The sequence below is a fragment of the Rhinolophus sinicus genome, chromosome 18 (genome assembly GCF_057876585.1).
Source record: "Rhinolophus sinicus isolate RSI-liver-muscle chromosome 18, RSI-T2T, whole genome shotgun sequence".
Lineage (NCBI taxonomy): Eukaryota > Metazoa > Chordata > Mammalia > Chiroptera > Rhinolophidae > Rhinolophus > Rhinolophus sinicus.
Genome location: NC_142518.1, coordinates 91,247,794 through 91,273,070, shown reverse-complemented (window position 1 = coordinate 91,273,070; position 25,277 = coordinate 91,247,794). Strand labels below are relative to the sequence as shown.

Genomic DNA, 25,277 nt, shown 5'->3' with positions numbered 1-25,277 from the left:
GGAGCTGTAACTATCTTTTGGGGGCAAGTACTACGTATCAACACCTGAGAGGGACTAGGTATTACAAAATAGACAGGATAGGCTCTCCATACATGAAGAACAGATAGGGAAATACAGTATATGCATGGGATTCAGAAGCCAAGGAGTTAACTGCCTGAGAGAAAGAAGCATGTAGTTCATTTGCTGGACTAGCTTCAAAATTTTGCCTGGCTGCTTGCCAGGTCTCTAAGGGAAGAGAATTTGAACGTTTTCTGAATCTCTGAGCCCTCACGCTCTGCAGGGTCTCTGGTAAGGTCTGTGTGGTCTGAATGACAGCTCTCCCAGGCAGGGCTCACTAGCAAACATGGGTCCAGGGCTCTCCACACAGCCAATCTTTCTACTGCTGCCCCAGATCCAAATCCCAGGCAGGCAGGAGACTGGCATACTATGGGGTTCAGGTTCACGATGGGATCCTTGGGCCCACATTCACAGTAATAGGCACCTAGCTGTGCTGAAAACCTCACAGGTAAGACCCTGAAATTACCACAGCAAAATGGATTCTCCTGTGAGCTATCTTAAGTTCTGAATGAGTCTCTTTGCCAATCTAAAGTGCAACATGGAATTTCTGGAATCATGGGGAAATAAATTTATGGAATTTCAGGGCAACTTTATGACCATTAATATCAAGGCTTTGACTTTACCACTGTGAAAAAGAATCCCATATGATCCTAATTGTCGAGACAATATGGAAACAGGCCAATATCACTACCCTTCCCTACTCCTTCCTCCATTACCCTACTCTCTACTGATTCTAATACCCTAAATTATCTTTTGTTTTCCTACAAGTCCCGTCTCAAACCACTTATTCCAAACCACATCACCCTTTCAGAATTTCAATTACTAGTATTAATTTCTTTACAAGTAATCATTTTCTACCATCCAAGCCATTCCTCAACTGATTTCTGCTTCTATCCTTAATTAAGTCCCATTCTTTACTAACCTTTCTCTCATATTATACTATTGATCCACTGGGGTCTTTAAATCTTTGCCACACCTATTCTTAATGACAGCTATTAAAAAGAACAACGTAGCTCTATATACACTGGCTTGAAAATGATCCACGACAAATATAATATAGTCCTATATAAAAAGTATGTGTGTGTTTGTAGGTGCATAGAGAAAAGTCTAGAACAGCATTATTCAAAAGAAATACAATGCACATCATGAATGTAATTTTAAATTTTCTAGTAATTGCATTTAAAAGGTAAGAGAAACAAGTGAAATAACTTTAACAATAAATTTCATTTAACTCAATATATCCAAGTCAATATTTAAAAATGTAGATATTTTACATATTTTCCTTCTCTGAAATCCCCTGTATTTTTGCTTACAGCACATCTCAATTCGGACTAGCTGCTTTCTAATATCCTTAGCCACCCATGGCTACTGGCTGTCATATTGAACTGTGTAATGCAGGGTCTCAGCTCCCGCTGCCCGCACAAGAACACAGGATATGGTGAGGCCAAAAAGGAACAACAACGGAGCCATAGATAGGGGAGTTCATACCACTATATTCTCGATGGCAGCTGGTCGAGACGCAAAAGCAAACACCCACCAGTACCCCAATGAGGGGTCTTCCTGCACCCCAGTCTCGCTGGCGGCTGGGTGAGACACAGGAAGTAGGATCAACAGAATCCGCAATCCACAATCCACTTGCTAACAGCACTTGCTAGCCACAATCCACTGTGCACTTCCCTGCCAACCAACCCACCCCCTAGCGTAGCCATGGCAGTTATATTAGTGGCTAATGGCCAACCAGTGACAGCTGATGGCCACCCAGCTACAGTAGATGGCCATCTGATTACAGCTGATGGCCATCTAATAACCGAGCCAGCACCTTTCCACGTGAGGCCGAGAGCCTAGAAACTGTTCTCTGGGACTCTGTTCCCACAGAATGCATAGACCTAGAAGGATACATACCGTGTGTGGGGACAGAGCCAGGAGTGCAGTTTCCAGGCTCTCAGCCTCACATAGAAAGGTGCTGGCTCAGGTAGTAAATGTTCATCAACTGTGATTGGATGGCCATCAGCTGTGGCTACTTGGCCGTCAGCTGTAACCAGTGAGCCATTGGCCACTAATATAACTGCTATGGCTACGCTAGCAGAAAATGGGGGCGAGCAAGAAGATGGTGGCTGAGCTAACAAGAGCGGATTGTAGAGAGGCGGATGCCGCCAGAGAGAATATAGTGATATGACTCCCCTACTTATGGCTCCGTGGGTGTTCCTTTTTGGCCTCACCATATTCTGCGTTCTCTTGTGGGGAGTGGGAGCAGAGACCCCGCCGGACGCCCTGCACGACACATGGCGTAGTTGGCAGGATATGGTGCCGGCCACGGCTCTCAGAAGAGTGGTGGAGCAGTTTGTGTGTATGAACACTCAGTCTCTGGAAGACCAGGAGGAACAGCTGCCGGAGAGTTGGACCCCCGTGGAGGGGTGGGAGGATGTGGACAGTTCTCCCACCAGCACAGGAAAAGCCATGTAGCTGCTGGAGAGCTGGATCTCCGTGGAGGGTTGGGAAGCCATGGACGGTTCCCCAACCAGCATAGACCGGAGAAAGCAAAGGTCGTTGCAGCCCTGTGGGGTGGGAAGTTCCTGCTCAGGCAGCCCGGATGAGGGACTTGTCCCAGGAGGAAAGGCTTGCTGAGTCCTCCGTGGGAGATGCGGGTGAGGTCAAGGTCATCCCTCACCCCCAGGACATCCCTGGTGAATGACTATGGACTATGGGGAATTGCCTTCCATCCCTAATTTAATGGACCGCTTGACTGTTTGGGAACATACCACCACGTAGTGGAACTGGCGGATGTTTGTTTTTGTGCCTTGACCGGCCACCATCGAGAATATGTAAGCACCTTGATTGTGAGTCGCTGTTGTTCCAGCACGGTACCCTGAGAGGCCCAGAGAGAGTGGCAGTGCCCTGAGAGCCCTGGCTGAGTCAAGGAAGTCTGGCTGTGCCCAGAGAGAGTGGCAGTGCCCTGAGAGACCCTGGCTGTGTCCGGGAAAACTGGTGGTACCCTAAGAAGCCCAGAAAGTCTGGCTGTGCCCAAAAGTACTGGTGGTGCCCTGAGAAACCCTGGCTGTGCCCAGAGAGCTTGGCTGTGTCCAAAATATTGCATTCACTTCCAGGCTCCTCGCACAGGGCCCCTCGCGGAAGACGCCTGTCATGTAGATTGTGAGGCGAGAGCCTGTAGGGGTGGAGTATGGGGACAGAGCCCCAGAAAGCAGTTTCCAGGCTCTCGGCCTCACATAGAAAGGTGCTGGCTCAGGTAGTAAATGGCCATCAACTGTGATTGCATGGCCATCAGCTGTGGCTAGTTGGCTGTCAGCTGTAACCAGTGAGCCACTGGCCACTAATATAACTGCTGTGGCTACGCTAGCAGAAAATGGGGGTGAGCAAGAAGATGGTGGCTGAGCTAACAAGAACGGATTGCAGAGAGGCGGATGCCGCCAGAGAGAATATAGTGATATGACTCCCCTACTTATGGCTCTGTGGGTGTTCCTTTTTGGCCTCACCATATCCTGCGTTCTCTTGTGGGGAGCGGGAGCAGAGACCCCGCCAGACACCCCGCACGACACCGTGTTTCCCTGAAAATAAGACCTAACCGGACAATCAGCTCTAATGTGTCTTTGGGAGCAAAAATTAATATAAGACCGGGTCTTATATTATATAAGACCCAGTCTTGTATTGTATTGTATTATATCATACCTGGTATTATACTACACCTGGTATTATATTATATTTTATAATACAAGACCCAGTCTTATAGTAAAATAAGACTGGGTCTTATACTAATTTTTGCTCCAAAAGACACATTAGAGCTAATTGTCTAGCTAGGTCTTATTTTCAGGGAAACAGGGTACCAGGCTTTTGACAGTGGTTTCCTCTGGACAGAGGGACTGGCTAGGGAGAGTAGAGGATAAGAAATGAGGGATTTTTACTTTTATCTTTTATTATATTTACAATGCACATTTCTGTGTTGCAATAAAAAACAGTAAAAATTGACTCCAATTGACAGACCCCTCCTGTATTACCCTAGTACCCTCTAACAGAACTAACCTTTTCTCTGATAGCAAATCTAATTTCTCTGCTTCAGTGAATCCGGTATTCCTCAAAAATCCTCTCCTTTGACACCCCAATCCCTAAATGGTAATCCTTCACTCTTTACAGTTCTAGTTTGTCACTACGTTCAATCTCTTCTCAGCTCTATTATTCAAAGTTAAAGGAAACTTAACCACTCACTCATGTTTCATGATGTTCAGCTGCGGGAGGGCCTGATTTGGGACCACAAAACTCATTCGTGCACAGATGTCCTTATAATCTTGATTCCTTCTCTCAAAGTCCTCCACATGGGCAGCCAAGTGGGAGTTGACAATGCAAAAGGTAGTGTTGTGAAATACAAATCTCACAGCTACCCCACCCTTGTTTCCCTGTTGGCAAAAGTATTCACATTTAGTACAACGACACAAATGGCAATTAAATTTCACACGGACATAAATAATAATAATCAAGCTCATTTCCAAAGGTACTCACCATTTTCCCCATGATTCCAGTTCCAACTGTTTCTGTAGCAACATCACGGATATATCGCCAATGATCCTTTCTGGCAAATATCAGGAGCATCATCCCAACAAGACGAACTAGTTGAACCTATGAGTTCCAGGAAATTAGAAAAGGTTCATGTTAATACCACTCTTTTTAGATACTACATAGCTGATTTCCCACAACTAATATTCCACCAAGAAGACATAACGATGCCCAAATCTGAATCCAAATCATTTAATTTCCCAGTGGATCCCATAAAGAGAAAATAAAATTTCTCTGGGGAAGCTCTAATCTGGCTCTGACCAGTAAGAGTTAAATGTCTTTGGGGACAATGAGTACACTCAGCTCTAGACCCATTTTTCAAATCACTTTCTAGCCTATAGGGAGTAGGGAGCATTAAAAATTCAAATAATAAAGAGAAAACCTCTATCCAAGCTTGTTCCTTTTGCTCCTCCTTGTTTCTGATTTTCAACTTCCTAAGAAATTTACCTTTATAAAACAGCAATCCTTTTTATTTTGATTATTTTAAGTCTGTGAACTAGAGCTAGTAGAAATAGATCTGAAATATGTATTAGCCAGGGACTTATATGAGAGAAATAACATCATCAGGAGCTTTATAACCTAAATTAACTGTTAGAAGATACAGACGAAAATTACTTAAACAGACGACTCGTTTTAAAGGTTTTAGTGCGGTAGCCTTGCAATTAAAATAACTCTCTGGTAGCCTCTACCTTGTGCCTTCTAAAGACCAACAAATTGGCCCACCTTGTTAAAGTCAACACTACTCTTGACTTACAACCAAGTTTAGAACTCATTTAAATTCCACAACACTTCTATTCTTGCTTTGATTCCAAAGCACACCATATGCACCTACATGCTTCAAACTGCTTTTCTGTAAAGCATCTAGTTCTGACAGTGTCAGTGAACAATTTCAATCTTAAACTCTTATTGCACAGGTCAGTTACCTTAAATGTAATCATTTTGAGTTAATTATTGTTATGAGAACAAAATTACTTTTTTTCTCCTAAAAGCTACCTGAGCAATGAAAATATAGGACCAGAAAGCTCAGGGAATATTTTTTCTCTAGGAAACAGGTATAAAAAGGATTAGTCTGCCATATTCCAGTATTACAAATGGGAAAGAATTCAACTAAACCGTTCTTTTGGAACAAGTTATAGACAACAGAATAAGTTCTAGGGAGTTCTATTCAGTCATGTACTAAAAAAGATAATTAAATATGGCTTACTTTCTTGTACTTGGCTTTGGAATGCAAACCCCTTTCCACAGCCATGGACCACTCTTGTTCCTTCACAGATTCAAAGTAGAAAAAGGCTTCTGTACTCAAGTCCAGCTCTTGGAATCTGAGAAGCAAGAGGATGTGAGATCTATACATATCCCATAATTATCTTTGACTAGCTTCTGTCCCATTTTGAGACAAGTGAAAAAGGGAATGGGATAAATTTCATAGAACTCCTCTGTTGACCCAGGTGATCAGTAAGGACAAGTAGCTTTCTTTTCCAAAGACTCTCCACAAGTATATGCACAGGCTAGGCAAGATGTAAACAAAAAAACCTCCACAAAGGAAAACAGTAGAGCTCTGCTTATATATCTTAGGAATCATCACTGTTAGAACTGAACACATGTTTCAATTTCTATGAAGAATATAGTTTTCTATGCGTTTTGAGAGGACTAGATGGTTCCTTACACTATTTTATCTGTTCCTTTCTGATCTCACACATTTGACCCACAAGTTAATTCTCACTTATAGTCTATAGTAGGTTTTCACCAAATAATTTTTTTTTCTTAAAAAAAAAAAAAAGAATGCAAAATGTCATGTAAACTAACACCAAACAGAGCCAAAAGGAAATTCCAGATGTGTTCTTTACCCAATGCAGTAGATATCAGGAGGATTCGGATCACAGTTCAGCCAAGGTTCTAACCCACTGTCTGGAGACTGGCCATTCACGTTCCAAGTTCCAACAAAAAACCTAATACATAATACCAAAAATAATGTGAAAACAAAGGTCAAGAATGAACCAACAGAAGTTTTCTCATCACTTCTATACAAGTGTAGGTTCACAATAAACCAACATAATAATTTCTCAAATGTTTTGCCACACACCTAAGAAAAACCTCCTGCAGAGGTTTTTGTAGAACACAAAGGCAGTGAACTTATTCTCTGTACGTTTTATATCAGGTGAACCTACAGAGAGGAACCAAGTATCTATTTAAAAAACACAAAGTTAATTGCTCTACCACATTTCCTTTCAATTAAACTATATCCAAACTCACATTTGAAGGGAAAGCTTGCGGATGGGAAAGAGATATCTTCATGCTGTAAGCATGCCTAATATAGGTATCTGTTCTGTAAGGAGCTGTAGTTGAATCCCAAAACTCATGCCCTGAAGGATTACAGGGATATCTGAGTAGGAAATTCAGTTGAGGTAGATAGAGTATTAAAGGGGAAAGCAGAAGGGAAAACTCATGATTGTCTTAACTGTCTACATACAAATATAAGCATGATGGGGAAATGAAGAATTGGAGGTTTTAACATAGGAATACAGTTATGATTGAATTAGAATAAATGAAGCATAATGGGATAGCAGATGGGACTGGAATCTTGGACTAGAAGGGTACATGCTCTTCACAAATAACAAAGAAAAGTGTTACTGCTTTGTACATTGGGATACACGCCAGGCCACACCATACCACACACCACACACACTGGGTCCAGAAAAGAAGGTATCAACAAGTAAAGGTGACATGAAAAATATGATACAGAGGAAAGAATCCAAGACAGACCGCCCCTTCAAGAGGATCAGGTGAAACCTTATTTAGTTAACTAGCGAAGTTAAGTTAAGATCAAGTGGTAATGGTGGACTTTAATTTTCCAATATTGGTGGGAAAAAAATCCAGCAGGTGTCTGACAGAAAAAGACACTTGCTTACGGAATGTGCTAGGGGACAATTCTCTAGTGCATGTGAGCTTGATTTGGTTCTCTAAGAGTTGATAGCAACATTAATAGGCATGGCATAAATTGTAGCATTTACATTATTTTGATTACCTTGAATCAGTTGACCATTGCTTTTTATTATGCTTTCATTCTTAATTAAGCTAATTAAACTAACAACTACCAAAAGGCCATTTTCTGCTATACCTCAGTAAGTATAAAAATGACTAACCTGAAAGCCTGAATGTTGACATATTCTTTCTCTCGCTTTGCCAGGATATGTTTGATGAGACCCTCCCGCTGTCCAGACTGGGTATTTGGTACAAAGAGCTTCCGCATGGTGTTGGTCACTTTGGGCTGTTCCTTGTTAGAAGCTTCTTTGTCACGTGGAAGCCTAGCAAATAAATGAGAAATTCAAAAGTGAAACTGCCTAAAATAAAAAAGTCTCCTACATTGAAAATATGTTTTGACATAGGACTTACATTCTATTCATTGAAGGGGGTGGGGGTGGGGGCTCCCGATGAATCCCCATAGGTTGATTTTGTAAATTTATTTTCTTGTCCAAATTCATAGATGAAAAATTATCCTCAAATCCAAGAAGCCCTGAAAGACACAGAACCCAGCACCAAAGGAGGGAGAAATAACGTCCAACTTAGCCAGTATAGATAAGGCTTTCTTTGATCAGTGGTTTTGATTTGATCACTATTTGCTCAATGGCAAATACCAAACAAAAAGTTGAGAACTTTGGAGGAAGAAGCACATCTGTACCGAAAGCACTGCCATATTAACTAGATCAATAGTAAGTTACATTAATTTGGACCTTAAATAACGAGTGCTAACATTTATTGAAGACTTAGCACAATGCCTGGTTGATCATAAGGGATTATATCATTATCTCACATAAGACCCTATGAGGTCAGTGCTATTAAAATTTTTCCATGTTACAGAAAGAAATGGAAGCTAAGAGTTGTTGAGTAACTTAACCAAGGTCATGTAACTAGTAAGTCGTAGAATTGGGGATTCAAACCCAGGCAGTGTAGCCCTGGAGCCTGCATTTTTTACCACACTACTAAGCTCGCTCCTGAAGAGCTAACATTCCACAGAAAGGATCAAGAGTGCACATTAGTTAGTGGGCATGGACTCCATAAAACAACTCTATAGGAGGTGTCTGACATTGACATTAATCCACATTATGTTATCTGTCCAGATAAAAATCTGTTGACTCTGCAATGATCAAAGCAACCAGGGAAAAAAAGAATCTTTTCAGTACCTGAAAACACAGGTTTGTCCTTAGTGTCTAATTTCTGGTACCAGCTGGATGAGTCCTTTTGCTCTGGAACAAGAAGCTGTAACTGTGCTGGAGAGGTAAGGGTCATGGTCAGAAACCCGGGGGCCCTTCATTGAGTGGAATTTACCACACCCAAAAGTCATTCTCTCAGCACTCCTCAAATGCAGGGGCCAGCAGCATTCTTGAATGTAAAGGAAGAGACTAAGAAAATGAGGGCAGCTCGGGGATCATCTGGGGGCAGAAGGCAGATTACAGCCTACAGTAAGCTGTCCATGCCATGACACCGAAGATTCTGGAAATTGGCTCAGTGTCATTAAAGTTGAATAAGACTTGTTCCCTAACCCAGCCCTAGGGTCATTCCTGAATTAAAAAAAAATCAGCTATCAAGGTTCAGGGGATGAGGTATACTTTGCTCATGGCCATTTGCCTCTGTATCAGCATGTCAGAATTTCATTCCCATTCAGATAGTAGAAAGAAAACTGCTGAATCTTGAGTTACCTTCCTGAGCAGCAAGGACCTCTGACAGGAACTTCAAACAGTGTTCCTCATCAGGGATTTCAAAGTGGCGCTCTCTGGTCCAGTCCCCCTGAACCCGAATTTTGCAGCCACCTAAAATGAATGGAAATCCAGACATATATAGCTTTAGAACACAATGTTTTCTTGGGATCATATTCTCAACTTACTAGTGTAACAGAAAGTCCATATAACAAATATTCCAGACCTCTAATGTAGGAAGTATGTCTACAAGATCAAGGGATTCAGTGTGGTGGTGGTGGTGGTAGTGGGGTGATGCAGGATTGGGGGTGATGCAGAGAGGGATATCTAAGGGGCTGATAACTGTGTCAATGAGTAGCCCAGTATAATGATATGATACATACTAAAATCATAGTTTCCTAGGTTCTGATATATCTTTCAGATATTAATGTGGGAACTTTCAAATTCTAGCAAAGTATCATTTCCCCAGCCACCCTCCTTCCATCTCTTAGCTGGAAATTCCTACCATTTCAAATCCAGATCATATAGTAAGAGTTTCTGAAGCATGAAGGAAATAAAAGAAATAGGATGGTTTGTTCCTAGGTATAGATCATACATAGGCAATTGAATTTACAAACTAATTAAAAAAGAAAAGAACAGTGGGAATGGTTGGAATCATTCTAAAAAGCACCATCTATACATCATTACAAGTGTATATGTATGCCTTGAATAAACTTACAAAAGCAATATAATAATGACCTATGTCTAGGAGTAGTCTGGTTTAAGTATAACCAATTGGGAAACAGTATAATTAGAGGCAAATTTATCTAGGACTTCAGTTTCTTATGTATACAACATACTACCTCCCTTTTTCTGATGCCCTCTAGTTATCATCTGTATCATTTGTCTGGATATGGTGATCCAGGAAACCTACGTATGTACTTCTTTACATTTTAACTGATTTATTACACGTGTTGCTTTCTCAGGCCCCCAGAAACTATAAGCTCCTTAAGAGCAAGAGGCAGGGAACACATACAAGTTATCCAGCACAACACTTTTGATGGTCTCCTGGGGTTTGTCCGGGACTGAGGGGCTTCTTAGGACTCAGGACTTCCAAAGCTAAGACCAGGAACATCCCAGGCAAACAGGGATGGTTGGTCACCTTACTGATGACAATGACAGACTTCGCAGACAGAAGACATTGAATAAATGACTATTTAACTGGACTCTTTCACACTTGTAAGTAACAAAGAGATGAGAAAATCAAATGAAAATCCTAGTTTCTTAAGGTGGAAATCCACTTCTGAACCTTTGAGTCTTTTTTTCCTTAAGTTTCTATCTTCATAGATTTAGTGATCAGAAGAAAAGAGGCAAAACTAGAGAAATAAATGAAAAAGAAGGCATCCAAGTGAACCAGAAATAAGAAATTCATGAGGTGCCACTCACTGTAAGGAGGAGGAAAGAAAAAAGAGCATGAATAAAGACTGTCAATTAGGAGCAGCCTTGAAATACAGGGGAAAACTCCTTCAGGGTACAAGTAGTCCTTTCTTTCTCAGATCATTTATATTAAAAGCAGTAAAAAATAAATAAGAGAAGTTTCTATCTGATAGAAATTTAGAACAATAACACATAGTTTCTCTCTCACACAATCCTTGAAAGATATATTTTAGCAAATATAAAAAAATAAACTAACCCACTTAACAGACAGAAGATTCCAGAAATTGCTTACAAAATAACACTAGATGCTTTCTCACCACACTGCATGGGAAAGAGGACAAATTACCCCACAACCCAACCTCCTAATCAGCTCCTCTCCAAAACCATTGGGACTCTTTGTGATCAGCAAACACTTTTAGTTCCTCAACTTCTCCTCTGAACATTCCCTGCATCTCTCAGTGGTTTCCAACTATGGCTGCTATTAGAATTACCAGGGGTACTTTTAGAAAATACTGACACTTGGGCCCCACCCCAGGCCAATAAAACATAGTCTCTGGGAATGAAGCCCAGATACTGGTAGTTTTTAAAATATTCCCTGAGTGATTCTATCGTGCATCCGGATTGAAAATCAGAGTCACCTGCAAATGTCTGGTGCAAATGGGAGCAGCAATCCCCCTATAGCTCTCTAAGGTAGAGGCTGTTTATAGTCTCTCACACCCTATGTAATTGAAGACTGGTGTCCTTATTTGTCCTAATGCCATTTCCAGACCATTCCTTCCCCACCTCCCTTAGGAAAAACATCCTTTCTCCTTTGAGGCTCACCCATTGGGCTATACCAGTGTCTTCCCTTCCTTCCTCCATGAGAGCATTTACCATCCTCCCAGAACCTTCTTAATGCAGGGTTCAATACCTGACTCATAAGGCTTCCTCTGCATAAAACCTCCTGCCTTAATTTTGGGTACCCTTTAAAATTAGCACAGAAAACCCAGTCAACACCTTTAACTTCCTTATCCAATGTTCTTGCCCCTCCATCTCAGCCACCTACTCCCTCAGTCCCTTCTGGAACTCTCTCAGTTATACCATGGACCTTATAATCACAGACACACCACCACCTCCTAAATCTCTAATTCAAATATCCCACTCTGACCTGTTACTCCTTCCAGCTTACTTGCTCATATGGGAACCTCCAGCCCACTGATCCCTCCATTTTCTCAGTATTCATTCACTCCCTCTGGCATTCACTTCTCTTTTTACCAAACAGATGCCATCATTATACTCTGTTCCAAAAGTCCAGAACAGCCTTACCACCCTGTTCTTCCACAGCACCTACCTGGATAACATCCGACCCGATTTCTGAAATCCAACTAATTGCCTTCTCTGTACTTATATCTGAGCAACCAGAGGGAATACATACATACACACACACACCCCCCATTAGAAATTGATTGCTACCCTCAACTGAGTGCTCAATGTATAGGGAGCAATCTAAGTTTCCATAGTCAACCAGTCTCCTACTACTATCTAGAACAACTATTTCACATCTTCTCATTTATCCTCAATCTTTGGATCCCCTTCTTCTCAAGTCCTCTCATTCCAAGCTGATTGCTTCACCTCATATTTCAAAGAAAATGGAAGCCATCACATGGAAACCTACCTGTATTTGTACTCATCTCCTTTCCCTTCAGATACAAGGAAGAAAAGTAGTCCTATCAAAGGCCAACTTTTCTTTGAACTACAACCCCTCTGATCCTCTCAGGAATCGTATACACACAATCATTCCTAGACACCTTCCCCCTGTATCTTTAACTTCTCCCTTTCATAGGCTACTTCTTATCAGCATTAAATTAAATCGTGTTTTAAATCACCCTCAATTTAAAAACAAAAAAACCTTCCTCGACCTCATATTTCCCTCCAACTCTAGTCCATATCGCTATTCCCCTCCACACTCAAGCTTCTTTAAAAAACCAAAGTCAATAATTGCTCACCTCCTATGTCTCTCTTTAATTCACTCCAATATCACTTTGGCTTCCACCACCCTTATGAAATTGCTTTGATAAGGTTACCAATAACCTCCACATTATTAAGTCCAATGGACACTCTTTAGTTGTCTCATTTGACCTATTAGCAGAAATCAACAGTTGACCACTTGTCATGCAGGGTGTCATGCGGGGTCTCAGCTACCACTCCCCACATAAGAACGCAGGATATGGTGAGGCCAAAAAGGAACACCCACGGAGCCATAGATAGGGGAATCATACCACTATATTCTCGCTGTTGGCCAGGCAAGACACACGAAGCAGGATCCACATGATCCACAATCCGCCGTCCATTTTTCTGCCTGCCAACCATCCAACCAACCAACGTAGCCACGGCAGTTATATCAGTGGCCAATTGGCCAACCGGTTACAGCCAACAGCCAACCAGTCATAGCCGACGACCATCTAATCACAGTTGATGGTCATTTACTACCTGAGCCAGCACCTTTCCACGTGAGGCCAAGAGCCTGGAAACTGCACTCCTGGCTCTGTCCCCACACCACTACTTGAAATAATCTCTTCCAAAGGTTTCTATGACACCATATTCATCTAGTGTCTCAGTCTCTCTCCCCCCACTCCCTAATTTTCAGTGCCCTCTGAAGTAGCTCCTTCTCTATCTAACCTTTAAAAAGTAGAATTCCTTAGAGTTCAATCCTAAACCTTTTTCTCACTCTGTATCAGCATTGTCCAATAGGACATTCTGTGATAATGGACACATTCTATAATTGTGTTGTCCAATATGGTAACTAATGACCACATGTGGTTAATGAGCATTTGAAATGTGACTAGTGTAACCGAGGAACTGAATTTCTAATTTTATTTCTAATTAACTTAAATAGGCCCATGTAACTAGTGGCTACTCTGACAGCACAGCTCTATATGTAATCACATCATCTCTCTTGCTTTTAAATACCATCTATGTGCTAGTGACCCAGACATTTCTTCTGAGGTTCAGATGCATACATTCGACTGCTAATTTCTCACCGACACTCAAATGCCTCAAAGAAATCTCAAACTGAACATACTTAAAACTGAATTCATGACCCACCCACCCCCATAGGAAAACGCATTCTTCCTGCAATGTTCTCATTTCTGCAAGTGGTACCAGCATCCACATTCATGCCAGAAACCTGGGATTCATCCTTGACACTTCTCTTCCTATCACCCCTATACCCAAACCAACCTTTGTTGATTTAACCTCCATAAACATTTATCAAATCTGTCCACTTCTCTCCATTTCTACTGTCACCAGACTCCTTAGCTTAAACTAACAAAACAATCTCCTAACTGGCTTCCATACAAATGATGATACCCCAATATAAAATCCTTCATATTCTTCCCATTTTTTAAATCTGAAAATCCAAATTCCTTACCATGGCTTAGAAGACCTATTTGATCTGGCCCTAGCCCATCCTACCTTGGTGACTAAGCTTTATTCCAGGTACCTTGGCATTCTTTCATTAAAAAAAAAGTTTCAAGATACTTCCTAATTTGGGGCCTTTACACATGTGGTTCCCTTTACCTGGAATACTCTTCCCCATTTCCACCTGTCTCTTACTTAACCTCTCTGGCCTCAATTTAAATGTCACTTCTTCAAGAAGGCCTTCCCTGATCACTCTGCCTAATTTAGTTATCCCTCTTAAAACTCTTTGTATTTTTCCGTGACAGCATTTATCAAAACTGCAATTACCGTGTTTCCCTGAAAATAAGCCTTAGCACGATTTTTCAGGATGACATTCCCTGAACATAAGCCCTAATGCGTTTTTTGGAGCAAAAATTAATATAAGACCCAGTCTTGTTTTTGGGAAACATGGTATGCAAGTATCTATACCTTATCAACTTAAAGTCTGTTTCTTGCACTAAGTTCCATGAAGTACCATGACTATATTGCTTTCTGCTATATCTCTAGAGTCTAGTAAGCACAGTGCCTGGCACATGAAAGGTATTTATATTTTTATAGAATGAATTAATGGATTATAGGTATCTATGTGACACTAGTACCAAACCACAGAAGAACAACCAAAGCAGGAGCAGCAACCTTATCTATGTGGCTCTCTATTGATTCTGTAGCACTTAGTGCCTGGCAAATAGAGGGCGCTCAACAAATATTTGATGAATAATGAACACATAAGGGAAAGTTTAATATCAGAAAATGAGTATAATACAGTAAACCAATAGATCAAATAAAGAACAACAGTATAACAAGTTCCATAAATACTGAAAAGACATTTGATCAAATTCAATGTATATTCACGAGTTAAAGAACCACACAAACTTAGAATAAATGCAGTTTCTCAATATGTTTTTTTTTAAAAAACCCTGTTAAATCAATAGGTAATCATGTCCTCAACAGCAAAGCACCACTTGAGGCAGTCTCACTGAAATCAGGAGCTAAACAAGAATCATCATCGTTATTTAACATTGGTCTCAAAATTCTCATTGGTGTAATGAGACATGAAGCAAAACTAATAGTTATAGTTACTGAAAAGGAGACAAAATTATTATTTGCAGATTACTAGTGCTGTTTATCAAAACCCAAATAAATAAATAAATAAATAAACAAACAAACAGCCAAAAATTAAATTAAATTTCTGTGAAGTGGCTGGATAAAAGATAAATATCTACAACTCAATAGTTGCTCTGTATACTAACAATAAGCAATAAGAAGAGAAAAAATGTTCCATTGACAACAGCATCAAACAAATAAAATTCACCATAAAATATTTAACTTAAAAATGTATGATATACAGAGGGTGCCAAAAATAGGTATACACATTTTAAGAAAGGACAAAAAACTGTATTAAAATTGTAATACAATGAATGATGCTAGCACTCATTTGATTAACGCCATCTTTTGAGAGAACATACTACACATTGGTACCATAATTTAATTCAACTTGGAAAAATAATACATAGATAACATCTCTTAAAATGTGTACATTTGGGGTGGCCGGATGGCTCAGTTGGTTAGAGCACGAGCTCTTAACAACAGGGTTGCTGGTTTGATTCTCACATGGACCAGTGAGCTGCACCCTCCACAACTAGACTGAAGACAATGAGCTGCTGCTGCTGCTGTAGGGGTGGCCGGATGGCTCAGTTGTGAGAGTGCAAGCTCTAACAAGGTTGCCGGTTCAACTCCCGATGGGATAGTGGGCTGTACCCCTTGCAACTAAGGATTGAAAATGGCAACTGGACTTGGAGCTGAGTTGTGCTCTCCACAACTAGACTGAAGGACAACCACTTGACTTGGAGCTGATGGGCCCTGGAAAAACACACTGTTTCCCAACATTCCCCAATTTTTTTTAAAAAAAGGAAAAGAAAAAAGACACTCCTAGATCCAATTAAAATAAATGTACATTTTTTGGCACCCCCAGTATATGAAGAAACTGCACAACATTACTGAGAGATACAAAGAGAACCTGAATAAGTAGAGAGCGATATCATGTTCCTTGATAATGACTTAATTTTATAAAGGAGTTAATTTAATAAAATTTGACATATATGGTGAAATATTAGTAATTAAAAATCATGTTTTTAAATAACTTAATGACATGGGAAAGGGCCATAATTAACATTAAATGAAAATATAAGATAAAACCTACATACAAGGATTCCAATTATGTAAAAGTATAAATAAAAGAGTGGAAGGAGCTATATAAAAATGGTAACCACAGTGGTGATCTACACATTGCAGGAGCATAATTTTAATTTGATACTTTAAATTTTTCCAAATTGTATATAATGAAGATATATTACCTTGACAATCAGAAAAAAAATTAATTTAAAATGTTTAATACCAACATCTAGACAATAGGAAAATATATATTTACATTAAAATCAGGCCTGCCTAACAAACCCAGGGTCCTCCTCCTGCAACGTACTGTGTGCTCTAAAGTTTATGTATGAAGCCCAAGGATTGAGATAAAATCTAGTTTCAGTGCAAATATTACTAAATGAGCAGAAATAACAAAGAAATAAAAATTCAAGTGGTTACTTAACTATTTCCCCTCTGTGATCCAGTAACTTGAACTCTGGACAGAGCAACACATGGCTAATTTCTGTGTGGGAGAGGCCACCACCAAAAAACAAAACAAAACAAAAAAACCTAAAGCCCTAAATTAGGTGTTTATAAGAGAAAAGGCACAGCTCAGTTTAACTTTTCAGCTTTGGATGAAATACCTAGGAGATTCTGGTATCTTCTCTCAGCAGCAATGTCAGTCACTGCTGAACTACCTTTGCTCAGATTTGGAGTTTTTAGTGTCGTTTTTGCCTTCTCCTTTCTAAAGCACAATGAAACAGAGATATCAAATTGTTTGCTTTCTTGGGTACCTGAAGAAACCAACAGCTGAGTTTACTTAGCCTTTCAGGATCAGCCTTTAAGACTTCCAAAATCCATCACCAAAGAAAAGAATAATAAAACCCAAACCAGAAGAAGCCCATGTAAACTGTTTAATGCAAATTACTGGTGCCAAGGACAGAGATTGCGTCTAAACAAAAGTATGTATAATCTGTAGCTCCACACTAAGAGCCAAGCCCCACTCATCCAAGGACTCAACCAAGAGATAAGGCAACCAGTTTGATTTAGATTCTTGTGGTTACCTACTCTTTTCTATAGCAACCACAGAGTAGTCACAGTAGCATTCAAGTGCTCGTTATCTCCTCCCTATAACACAGGACAATTAGATGATAAAGAACAGCTTGCAAATAAAATCAGTGATGATCTGCTTAAAACAGAAACGAATGAAAGAATAAAAACAGTAAGAAGGAACACAATGTTCTCTCTAATAAAGGGATGCCTTGAGGGGGTGGGGCTTAAATAAAAAAACAAAACAAAATTATTTTAAGAAAAAAAAGGTATGCCTGGTATAAATAAGGTTATCTTTGGTACAAGAGGGATTCTATAGCCTCCCAAATAATATAATAAATAAAGAAAAACATTATGATTTGACATGCAAAAGTAATAAGTGGGGGGGGGGGAGCTTAAAACAATGGTTAAAAAAAAAAAACAGCAAAAAACACTCATAAACTTTGTGCTTTAAACATTTTCTGGGCCTTCTTACATTTACCAATTCCACAGCAGTGATTTAACTGGTAGGTCAAAGAAATTCAGCATTAGAAAAGCAGGTCATATTTTCAGCCAGCCAAGATTCTTGCCAGCCACTTGCTTTTTCTCATGCTTAGTTAGCCTAAATGTTTTTGGGAGACAATGCTAATTTGTATGGCTGCCTGAAGAAAATGGAGAATAGAGGATAAGATGGTAAGATACAAGATGTGCCAAAAGAGGTGTCTTAAATATAGTGGGTATTCAAGTAAATATCTGCTGAATGAAAATCAACTCCATTCAGAAAAATACTCACTGTTTGAAGCTATATCAATCAAAAGAGTTTCTTCTGCTTCTGAGGGAAAAGAAGAAAGAACAGGATCAGGGAAGAAAAAAACAAAAGAAGTATATGCCTAACTAAATAACTGCTTCTCTCAATCACCACTCCTAGGTCTTAGAACACATTTTTAAAATCCTTTGTTTTTTTGTTTAGCATTTTTTAAAAAATAATTTTAATAGCATTAGGTTCTAAAGATTCTGAGCAATTCAACTAAAAGAAAAATGAACTGAACACGTAACTGAATGGAATGCCTCAAAGCAAATCAAGGAATAACAATAGTAGGGAATATAACAACATGTTAATTTAAGTGAAACTGAGTTTAATTACCCCCAACTAGAACATACTAATTTAACATAACCTAATTGTATCATTTAGACAATTCTTATAAAAAGCCAAGGAAGTGACCCCAAAGGCCCAGAGGTGAATTACTTTCTTAATTCAGATCTAGTCTCTAAAAATTTCCCAGGGGTCCCATTACCTCCGCCCCTGCTCTGTACAGGAACACAGAACACCTGAATTTTTTTCACCTTCAGGCTACATTTAATACCTGTAGGCACAAGGCATACCACAGCCAACAAGGAAGTGTAAATTGGGGCAAAGCATAGTTTCCAAGTTCAGAGTTCTCTTTTCTTTCCATGGCTCTCCCCAAATTTCCTTCCTTACACCTAGTAAGGAAGGAAACCCATCTCTTCCTCTCTAACTTCCCTGTTATTTGGCCAACGGCACCTGCCAGACCCTCCTGACTAGTTGAACTCTGGGAACTGACTCTTTGGGGTTAGCCTGGATCTATAGTGGCCAGATAGAGTAGTCTCAGCCATTTCTAGCTCTCTCACAAGTGTGGATTGTATATTTAGCTCCATTATTCAGGAACAAGAGAAGCAACTGGTAAGGAACTAAGTTGTTTAATATTAGAAAATAGTCTCAATATTGTTACTAGCATGATGGAGCAAGGGACAATGGGGCATTAAGACATAGCTATTATATGTTTACCATTGTTCTTCAGTAGCTTTAATTCTTTAAAACCTGATAATTTATAGGCTTTTCAAAACAGATGCACAGGTTGGGAAACAGAAAAGATATGAAAACTCAAGGAGGTAACTATTCCTTTGGTTATGGGGAACTACTGTATGTGTGCACACGTATTTTCCTAGATTCAAATCTAACAATCTGTTATTTCTTATTAAAAACAATACTAAGAGAAACGGGGTAAAAAAACTCTAGTAGTAATTCAAAAAGTGAATAGGATACTAATCTAAAGTCATGTTCTTGGCTTTTCTCCCCGTTAAAGGGCTGGGTATGTAACATCGGGTGTTACACCAGAAGTGAGGGGACTACAGCAACTTGCTATGGCATGCAGGTGCCTTGTTCAATGTCTCTCTAACATAAAGCAAGCTGAATGGCTATAACTTCATTCTTCTATGCAATGTGTATACTATTCATTGCAAGTATTTTTAATTCTTAATACATGCTGTCTTACAAAGTTGTACCCACTTAGTATTTCTACTTACAGGAATAAATCTTAATGAAATAAGAGACATGTGGGAAGATTTATGTACAGACATGTTCATTGCATTACTATCTATACTAGCAGAAAATAACCCAAATGTCAAACACAAGGAAATAATTACTTTATGGGCCAGTCATAAAAACAGAATATTATGTAGCTATCAATAGTATGGAAAAGCACTCACAATGTGGCAGAACAGACAAAAAACTATATATAGTATGAGTTCCACTCACTCTAAAAGTTACATGTATTAAAAAAAGGAAAATGTTAAGTTTTATCTCTGAAGGATGATAATTTGCTTTTCTTTATATATTTCTGATTTACCACATTTTTTACAGTATATATATTAGTTTTGTGACAAAAAAAAGTTCAATGTAGTTTTTAAGAAGGAATCCATGCAATGTAGGATTCATGTTTTCCAAGAAGCTACAACTGATACAGAATGCTTCTGTCTGATAAAGCCAATGGACCCACTGGAAACATAATGCATTCATTCTCTAGTAATTGATTTCCTTTCGAGAGCAGTATGACACGACAGAAGCAACACCTCCTACACAAGCCTCCCAATTTTTGAGTCTCATTGTAGCAGATGAAACAACAGATTTTATATTCTCTGTCCCTAAATTTGAGGGCAGGAAGCCAAATAATTCCTCCCAGGAGTCGATTTTCTTATGACTCACCAATGTCAAGGTTTGAGAATCAGCACAATTGCTTATATGGTATTACAATCTATCAAGGAATGTTGCCAAATGTTTTAATTTCAAATAGTGAGGGGAGAAAGTGCTAACTGTGTGTGAATCCTAGTGACCTTGCTATTTTACAGTGAGTAGTATGTTAGTTAAACCCAAGAAAGTCACTTAAATCCACATATATGTCCGTCAGCATAAAAGACAACAGACTACATACATCTATAACCCCCAGCCAGGGAAACAAGTGAGACTATATACTGGGGGTGACAAAAAATATATTTACACATTTTAAGAGATGTTAACATTTTGGGCAATCTTGCTCAAGCAGTTCACCGTAATCAGAAGTGTCTGGACGCTGATGGTAACCACTTTGAGCACCTCTTGTAATTGCAGAAGTCAAACGTGACTTGTATTCATCTTTTGTTATTGGTATATATTGAGTATTACAATTTTAACAGTTTTTTTTCTTCTTTCTTTCTTAAAATGTGTATACATTTTTTGGCACCCTCTCGCTCTATAGATACATATACGGGGGTGCCAAAAAATGTATACACATTTTAAGAGATGTTATCTATGCTCCAGCAGTAGTTCGCCATAATCAGAAGTGTCTGCATGCTGATGGTAACCACTATGAGCACCTCTCGTAACTGCAGAAGTCGAATGTGACTTGTATTTATCTTTTGTTATAGGTATGTATTAATAGTCTTTTCCTTTCTTAAAATGTGTAAACATTTTTTGGCACCCTCTGTGTATCCAGTATAACCCTTCAGCTCTATTAGACAAAGCATTTATCATCTTCTGAATAGTAGATTAGTAATGTTATCTTTTTATGCAAAGAGTAATACATTTCATTTTACATGCAGTGACAAATTTAAATACGCATGGTATTATACAAGGCAATGGCCAAAGAAAAACATTATAAAACTAGCCAAGCAATTAAAGCTAGTACCTTGAACACATCTAAAGTGGCTATTTATAGGAATGATATCTTGAACATGCTGTTCCTTCGCGTGCAACTGGATTATTAACCTAGGAAACAGAAGAATGCATCAACGAATAGCTACAGAAAAACCCAAACATTTAACCAAATATACTGCTGTGTTGTTACACAAATCTAGTCTGTATTGATTAGGATTGCTGCATCTTGTTCCCTGAATCTGAGCGTCATAACGCCTAGATACTGCTTTAGGTCTAAAAAAATATTAGTGGTGATTAATATCTGAATACTCACTGTTCTATGTCATAAAGACCATAGAATAGTCTATATCCTAAGAACAGCTAACAATCTTAAGAGCATGAATTACAGCACATACACCTTTAGAGTATGCATACTAAAGAATGAATAGCTAGGTGTGAACTCCATGAGTGCAGGAACTATGGATGTCTTTTCACCATAGTATTTCTAGCACCTACCATAGTACCTGACCCATAGCAGTCATTCAAATTTGTTAAATGAAATTAGAAATTTCATGAATTAGTTTTATTATATCTGCATGGCTTTTGCCAAACAATGGTTCCATCTCTTCAAACAAGTAAACAGGTTCATGGAGGAGGAAGAGGAGGTGCCCATCCTGCTGGATTGGTTAAAATAAGCCCACTGACCAAAAAGGTAGCAGATTTGACAACCACATTGCCTTTACATGCCTTGTGCTATTACTCTGGTTTCCAACATTATGCAGGTAGTTCTAGGTAAACATGATTGAAGAATTTGGCCCCCCAGTAAGAAATGTGAGACTTCTAAATTCCTACATACTCCTGAAATTTTCACTTACTACTTATCCTTAGTGGCCCAGAATCAAGGTATAACTTACTGGTAAGTGGCCATTCTGAATAACTCCTAGCTCCCCCCAAGTCAAGCACTCTTTCAGTGGTTCTTTTTGCCAGGAACACTCTCTTTGCTGAGACCCAGCTCAAGTATCACCTCCTTGGTAAAGCTTCCCCCAACACTCCCAAACAGAGCCAGTGGCCTTGTCTCCTTTGCTTGCCCTTCTAATAGAGCACTACATACTCAATTATAGTAATATTTATTTCCCTCACTGATTTGAGCTCCTTGAAAACAAGGACCCAATCATATTCAGTTTTGTCTCCTGCCTAATAGGTGCTCAATAAATACTGGTTGAATAAATAAACTAGATTAAGCTATAAAGAGATGAATTTCTAAATATATTTGTTCAATTACTGACATTAAAATTGCCATTGTTTTGAAGGATTTGATTTATATTTTGTTGTCTTTTGGGGGTCTTGTTTCAGCTTTTTGAATTTTGTTTCAAATGTGTTATCTTTTAAGGAGATAACCTGGGGAAAGAAATTGCTTATACAGAACGAAGGGAAATAATGCTGTCTTTCCGTTCTGATCCTGCTTGCCTAATTTGCAAGGGTTTGTATTTTAAGATGACTAGAGGAATATGGGACCCTTTCAAACTGCAAAGTTCATGAGTCGAGCTGAGACCTAGAAACCCAGATGGAGATAAGGCTGAAAAAGCAAGGGTCAAGGAGGAAGAGCTTACTTTGAGGAAAATGAACACAAACCAATGTAATCTCAAAGTAACCAGACTAGAAATGGTGTTAAACATTAGCAGTAAAGCTTCAACTGGATTGTATTGTTGAAAACCATCACCAAACAGATAATACAGATGGACCTTGAGGGCAATTTGCTAAGTGAAATAAATTAGAGAAAGACAAATACTGTATGATGTCAACAAACTAATCATCAGAAAGAAACTCATAGATAGAGAGCAGACTGTTGGACCTCAAAGGCAGGCAGGGAGGAGGTGGGCAAAATTGGTGAAGGTGGCCAAAAAGTACAAAAATCATTATAAAATAAGTAATGAAGAAGTAATGTACAGCATGGTGACTGGAGTCAATAATAATGTATTGCATATTTGAAAGTTGCTAAAACTTAATCTTACAAGTTGTCATCACAGGAAAAAAATTTTTTAACTATATGTGAATATTTCACAACATATATGAATATCGACTCATTACATATTTCAGTAAAAAATGCACCCCCCAAAAAAAAAAAAACCCAGCCCATTAGAAAGCAAAGATACACTGGGAATTTAACTCAATTCTACAAATATTTATTATCTACTATATGTTAGTCACTAAATAAATTGTACCACGAGAGTAGGGCTAAGACTAATAATAAAAATTCTACCTAACTGTAACCATTGCTTTCAGAACAGAAAGATGAAAAATAATGGGTACATGGCAAAACAATAGAAATCAGAATTTGATAGCTGGCAAACAGAACAGAGTGACATGGAAATACTTTGAGTCATTCAAGGAAGGTTAAAGATGAAACATGTTGCATGATAATCCATTTTCCTTGAAAAAAATGAACTTTAGTGTTTGATTCTGTTTCCAAAAAACTTATTTTCAACTGTAATGTTAGTTTCTCATGTAAATTTCTTCTATGGTCAATAGGAGTAACTACAGAACTAAAGATTAAAATATGCTTCAAGTTCTAGGATAAAAAGGCCAAAAGTACCAAAGTTCTGGACACCCATTCAGAGAAGGCACCAAAGAGGTAAGAATTTTAGGATTATAGGTGTCTCTAATAAATGATTTCTAAATAAAAAAACTTCTCAGACAATATAATGCTGAAATAAGTTACATGGGTTCAAATCTTGACTAGGCTACATTCTGTGAACAAGTGACTTAACCTCTTTGTACCTCAACTTCTAGATCTAGAAAAGGGGGATGATGATGAAAATATTACTATTTCACAGTACTGCTCACATAAGGGTTAAAAGAACTAATTCATGAAAAGTGCTTAGAAAATTACCTGGCACAGATCAAGCCATTAAGTGTTAGTTGCTGCTATATCCCCATAATATACAATTATGGAACACAAGAATTTGATTTCTATGTGGGAAAGACACAAATAGTTAAGAGATCTACTAATGCAAGTTTAAAAGTTCTGGTACAAGAGCTGATAGAGAATGAGACATTTATCTCAAGGCCACCTGACCTGTCTTTTCACTTATTAGCTGAATAGAACTCCAAACCTACAGACCAAGGGATCAGATCCTAGGCTGTGATCATCTTAACAATGTAGCTACTTTATTTAATCCTCATAATTTTGTTTTTACAGAAGAGGGAACCAAGGCACAAAAAATTTACTGATTTGTCCAAGGGTCACATCTCTCCACTCTATTCTAGCCTTTGGAAGCAGCAGTGGTATTCCACTTTGTAATTCGTATTTCTGTTAAATTGGCTTTTATTAAATTGGTCTTCCAGGGTTTGATGAAATCTGGGAAAAATAATGAGTTTCCTACATCAACACAACGGACCAAACAGGACATAGGCTGGAGCTACTTCATGGAACCAGTTGACTTCCAGTTAGAGTGGAATCAAGGTCTCAGAAAAGGGCAGGATAGGCCAGTGGGAATTTATTCTGTATAATTAGACAGCATAGACACAGACTGAGTCTGAACAATCTAAAAGTAAGGACTGAGAAAAATTGTTTTTCAGGTAGAATACAAAGTTGGGTGATGGCAAGATTTAAGTTATCAACAATTTTTAAATGCTGATGTCAAGAAACCAGTGAAGAGGACGTCATATAAATGGCATGAGGTGAGCCTCTTGAAATCCCTCCTGGAACTTACAACAAGTTGAACAACTATAACTCCACAAAGGACTCCCTGCGCAGCAGACAGGCAAGATGAAGAGGTACACTACTGAAATCATCTAAAGACAGGCAAATTGTGCGAGCCAGGGAGGAGGGAAGGGAGAAGTGTGGAGACGGGGCCACATGGGTGAAGGACGCAGACCTAGCTCATGCTCAGAGCAGCTGCGGGAGAAGGAAGAACTCCGCCTGCTAGGGCTACGCTTATGGCCCACAGGGCTGAGGGGACAGCATATAACACAGCTGGACCCAACGCTCACGGCAGAGACCTCGGAGAAAAGACTGAGGGAAGAAAGATGAAAACGGT

At 39.1% G+C, this 25,277-nt stretch overlaps 1 protein-coding gene across 3 annotated transcripts in view; it reads right to left on the bottom strand.

Annotated features, from left to right (window-relative positions):
- Positions 1 to 25,277, bottom strand: part of OCRL (OCRL inositol polyphosphate-5-phosphatase) — a 65,055-nt gene that overhangs the window by 32,401 nt on the left and 7,377 nt on the right. For all 3 annotated transcript variants that reach the window (XM_074323274.2, XM_074323276.1, XM_019732289.2), the window contains exons 3-12: positions 21,290 to 21,369; positions 18,121 to 18,159; positions 9,315 to 9,425; positions 8,799 to 8,885; positions 8,011 to 8,131; positions 7,761 to 7,922; positions 6,465 to 6,566; positions 5,825 to 5,939; positions 4,567 to 4,683; positions 4,276 to 4,463 (exon numbers count right to left, since the gene is read on the bottom strand). In XM_074323274.2, coding sequence (XP_074179375.1) covers positions 4,276 to 4,463; positions 4,567 to 4,683; positions 5,825 to 5,939; positions 6,465 to 6,566; positions 7,761 to 7,922; positions 8,011 to 8,131; positions 8,799 to 8,885; positions 9,315 to 9,425; positions 18,121 to 18,159; positions 21,290 to 21,369 — 1,122 coding nt within the window. The remainder of the gene's footprint in view (positions 1 to 4,275; positions 4,464 to 4,566; positions 4,684 to 5,824; positions 5,940 to 6,464; positions 6,567 to 7,760; positions 7,923 to 8,010; positions 8,132 to 8,798; positions 8,886 to 9,314; positions 9,426 to 18,120; positions 18,160 to 21,289; positions 21,370 to 25,277) is intronic.